The sequence below is a fragment of the Oncorhynchus keta genome, unplaced genomic scaffold, assembly GCF_023373465.1.
Source record: "Oncorhynchus keta strain PuntledgeMale-10-30-2019 unplaced genomic scaffold, Oket_V2 Un_contig_15780_pilon_pilon, whole genome shotgun sequence".
NCBI classification, from domain to species: domain Eukaryota; kingdom Metazoa; phylum Chordata; class Actinopteri; order Salmoniformes; family Salmonidae; genus Oncorhynchus; species Oncorhynchus keta.
The window spans coordinates 5,121-10,000 of record NW_026279509.1 but is presented as its reverse complement, the minus strand read 5'-3'; the positions used below and the strand labels follow the sequence as shown (position 1 = coordinate 10,000).

At 42.2% G+C, this 4,880-nt stretch overlaps 1 protein-coding gene across 1 annotated transcript in view; it reads left to right on the top strand.

Annotated features, from left to right (window-relative positions):
• LOC127919111 (uncharacterized) overlaps positions 1-4,507 on the top strand; it is a 4,822-nt gene extending 315 nt beyond the window's left edge. Inside the window, exons 2-5 of the mRNA XM_052502526.1 lie at positions 52-232; positions 1,924-2,187; positions 2,490-2,729; positions 2,790-4,507. Of these exons, the coding sequence (XP_052358486.1) occupies positions 52-232; positions 1,924-2,187; positions 2,490-2,729; positions 2,790-3,202 (1,098 nt within the window). The 3' untranslated portion in view covers positions 3,203-4,507. The remainder of the gene's footprint in view (positions 1-51; positions 233-1,923; positions 2,188-2,489; positions 2,730-2,789) is intronic.
• The last annotated feature ends 373 nt before the right edge of the window (positions 4,508-4,880 follow it).

Sequence of the window (4,880 nt, the reverse complement as noted above, 5' to 3'; positions counted from 1 at the left end):
CTTGACCTCCAGATGTCCTTTCCACCCCCAAACCCCTTCTTTCCTTTTCAGACGCAGGAGTCATTGAACCCCAATAACCTGGAGTACTGGATGGAGGATATCTACACGCCAGGTTACGATTCGCTGCTGAAGAGGAAGGAAGCGGAGTTTCGGAGGGCCAAGGTGTGCAAGATTGGAGCGCTGATTGCCGCGGCCGCCTGCACTGTGATCCTGGTCATCGTTGTGCCCATATGCACTATGAAGTCATGAAGTGCTCCAAGTCACACACTTTCCCCCGGCCCTGTTTATTCTGGCTAATTGTAAAAGGACCGAATACGTGTGAGCTATATGGTATCAGTCCAATTACAGGAGCAGCCCTCTGATTGGCTATGTGGACGTTTGAAGAGTGAGGTACATGTATTGTTTAATGTGAATCTGACCTATGTTCGTGGTATTGGAATCAAGTGTTTTCTACATGATTTAGTTGTTATGCCACGGGATGGGCATTGGTATTAGGAAATCGTCAGTACACATTCAAAATGACTTTGTTCAGAGGGGAATGTTGCAAGTTTGATCCTTTCTATTTATTGTTGACTATATTTACTTATTGACATTTGTGTATTTATGATGAAAGACAGACGGTACACAGTGTCTACAGTATATCTTTTACATTTACATTTATATTGTATTGGTGTACGATGTTCCAGAATATTACGAGTACAATGTTTATTTCACTTTTTTCTCTTCGTTAAAGGGGCAATCTGCAATTCAAACAAAAGCAACAAAGCGGCTACCCAGCCAATGTTTTTGTGAACTGAAACAGATTATCTGTACAGTATACGGTCGACAGCTGGATTTGTTTCTGTACACAGCTTCTGATATTTTTATTTTAGTATAATTGCTGTATAATGTATTTTAATGAGAGTTATTTTTGGATGAATTATCTGGTAGAATGTGATGAGGTGCACCAGATATTATTTATCTTTATCTATTATAATAATAACCAGAGTTTTAATTCATGGGATTTTGTGCAATGCCTTTTCTAAATAGACATATACAGTATATTGAAGTACTGTATTTGAAATAGATGAATAACAGACAGTACATACAGTAGATTGTAAAAACAATATAAAACACTACAGAGCTAACCTGAATGTATTGAAAGTAGCATTACTCACAGAGAGAGCAAAACACACATATCATTTCTCATCGTCTCTTGAACAGAATGAAGTTGAATGTTGCTCTCCTTTCCTTGCTTTAGATAGTTTAACTACTAGCCAAAAGCACATAGCTGCAGTAGGGAGTTATTCTCTGCCTCGTGACAGTGTTTAATACAGTAAATACTTGACGTTTCTACTGTTGACTAACTGAGCACCTCTGGGAGAGACACTTGTATTAGTTCAGTCACTGGGAGAGACACTTGTATTAGTTCAGTGACTGGGAGAGACACTTGTATTAGTTCAGTGACTGGGAGAGACACTTGTATTAGTTCAGTCACTGGGAGAGACACTTGTATTAGTTCAGTGACTGGGAGAGACACTTGTATTAGTTCAGTCACTGGGAGAGACACTTGTATTAGTTCAGTCACTGGGAGAGACACTTGTATTAGTTCAGTCACTGGGAGAGACACTTGTATTAGTTCAGTCACTGGGAGAGACACTTGTATTAGTTCAGTCACTGGGAGAGACACTTGTATTAGTTCAGTGACTGGGAGAGACACTTGTATTAGTTCAGTCACTGGGAGAGACACTTGTATTAGTTCAGTGACTGGGAGAGACACTTGTATTAGTTCAGTGACTGGGAGAGACACTTGTATTAGTTCAGTCACTGGGAGAGACACTTGTATTAGTTCAGTGACTGGGAGAGACACTTGTATTAGTTCAGTCACTGGGAGAGACACTTGTATTAGTTCAGTCACTGGGAGAGACACTTGTATTAGTTCAGTCACTGGGAGAGACACTTGTATTAGTTCAGTGACTGGGAGAGACACTTGTATTAGTTCAGTGACTGGGAGAGACACTTGTATTAGTTCAGTGACTGGGAGAGACACTTGTATTAGTTCAGTCACTGGGAGAGACACTTGTATTAGTTCAGTCACTGGGAGAGACACTTGTATTAGTTCAGTCACTGGGAGAGACACTTGTATTAGTTCAGTCACTGGGAGAGACACTTGTATTAGTTCAGTGACTGGGAGAGACACTTGTATTAGTTCAGTCACTGGGAGAGACACTTGTATTAGTTCAGTGACTGGGAGAGACACTTGTATTAGTTCAGTGACTGGGAGAGACACTTGTATTAGTTCAGTCACTGGGAGAGACACTTGTATTAGTTCAGTGACTGGGAGAGACACTTGTATTAGTTCAGTCACTGGGAGAGACACTTGTATTAGTTCAGTCACTGGGAGAGACACTTGTATTAGTTCAGTGACTGGGAGAGACACTTGTATTAGTTCAGTGACTGGGAGAGACACTTGTATAGGTTCAGTGACTGGGAGAGACACTTGTATATAGGTTCAGTGACTGGGAGAGACACTTGTATTAGTTCAGTGACTGGGAGAGACACTTGTATTAGTTCAGTGACTGGGAGAGACACTTGTATTAGTTCAGTCACTGGGAGAGACACTTGTATTAGTTCAGTCACTGGGAGAGACACTTGTATTAGTTCAGTCACTGGGAGAGACACTTGTATTAGTTCAGTCACTGGGAGAGACACTTGTATTAGTTCAGTGACTGGGAGAGACACTTGTATTAGTTCAGTGACTGGGAGAGACACTTGTATTAGTTCAGTCACTGGGAGAGACACTTGTATAGGTTCAGTCACTGGGAGAGACACTTGTATTAGTTCAGTGACTGGGAGAGACACTTGTATTAGTTCAGTGACTGGGAGAGACACTTGTATTAGTTCAGTGACTGGGAGAGACACTTGTATAGGTTCAGTCACTGGGAGAGACACTTGTATTAGTTCAGTGACTGGGAGAGACACTTGTATTAGTTCAGTGACTGGGAGAGACACTTGTATTAGTTCAGTGACTGGGAGAGACACTTGTATTAGTTCAGTGACTGGGAGAGACACTTGTATTAGTTCAGTGACTGGGAGAGACACTTGTATTAGTTCAGTGACTGGGAGAGACACTTGTATTAGTTCAGTGACTGGGAGAGACACTTGTATAGGTTCAGTCAGCGGTATCGACTGCACCAATCTCCCAGGCTGTCACAAACACTAACACTTGCAGAAGCTTCTTATGAGGTGCTGTGTCACCTTATAAACATTCATAGCATCTTCTATAGAGCATTATGACATGTTGTATTAATTAAGCAATACGACACAATAGGTTATGATGTATCGTGGATGTATGACATCTTAGTAGCCCCGTGCCTCGTTGCTTTACTTTACAGTTTGGTAACGGTCCATGACTGCATTCCAATGTGGTTTGAATGTGCTATGAATGTTTATAAGGCATTGTAACACTTCGTAAGAATCTGATTCAAGTAAAGAAACAGTCCCTCCACTCAAGCCCTGCCTACCCATCTAGTCTCCTAAGAGGCCTTAAAACCACTGAATGCAAACTGCCTGCCGTTAAGGCTGTGTCCCAATAGTTTTGAAGAACGTCCTTGTCTCATCATCAACTGTAGCGGTGGTGATGAAAGGTTGGGGAAGCTATTTCATAGTTCTGGGACACAACGTGAGATTCACATCTCCACTCATGAACCTGAGCTCAGAGACAGTACGCAAACCAAGATGGCCGATCACACACACGTCACCCAGTTAACAGTAAACCAGGGGATGCTCTACTCCAGTCCTCCTTGGTTTCCCTCTCAAGTTAGTTCATTTAGGCCGTGTTCCAGGCTGACTACATTGCAGACTCCTGGCAGATATCAAAACGCCTGGATAGATGTTTAAGATATCAGCAAACCACATCCTATGATGTAGCAATCTGATGGCTGACTGCAGTCGATGACGTGGCAAGCAACCGTTGGTTGATGCAATGCAACGTCTGCAATGTAGTTGGCTTATGCTAGTGATTTATGTGCTACTTCAGGTGTTCCTGGCACAAATGGGAGAAAACATTGTCATACTGCAAAATGAACATGAGGAAGTACGCACTTCAGGTTGTAAACATTAGAATTTCTCTTGTTTGATATAATCATTCAAAAGTAGACACAATAACCTGATAATGAAGCACTGGACCACTCAGTTTGATGTCAGGTTTGCCCGTTAGGAGAGGACTGGAGTTGAGCCCCCCACCTAATGGGTGAAGGGTGAAGTTACTGCCAGTTGACGTTTATTGTCATGAGTCTTGTTCTGGAGCAGAATTGGGCGAATCCTCCTTAGATGCAAAGTCAAAATGGTCTATATTGTAAAAATGTTATTTCATGTTAGGGTTAGGCATTAGGGTTAGCAGTGTGGTTAACATTAGGGTTAGGTTTAAAATCAGATTTTATTACTTTGTGGCTGCGCCCTCTAGTGACCACTCTGCCGAGCTGCCTCCAGAACAAGATTCAGGATGAAAACGCTGACCTACGAAGATGCCTCTAGATGCTGATCTTGGGTCACTTTAGCATTTTCCTCACCGATGGATTGGGGAGGGGAAGCTGATCCTAGATCTGTACCTAGGGAAACGTCTCCCCTGAGCAGTGTAATGATTACCCAGTGGATTTGCCTTCAACACAGGAACTGTGAGCCGCAGCACACTGTAGTAGTCTGTAAATAGTTAGATGCACACATCATGGCAACAGGTGTAAACTGGAATATACCACAATAAAGGACAACTGTTCTGACTGTTACTGTGTCTGTGTGACTGGACCTCTCTCTCGCAAAGTAGCAACTTTTGTTTTTAGGTGTCCTTTGAAATGAATATTGGCTGTGTGAAGTGGTTGTCATACTTACTCTTTATTGTTTTG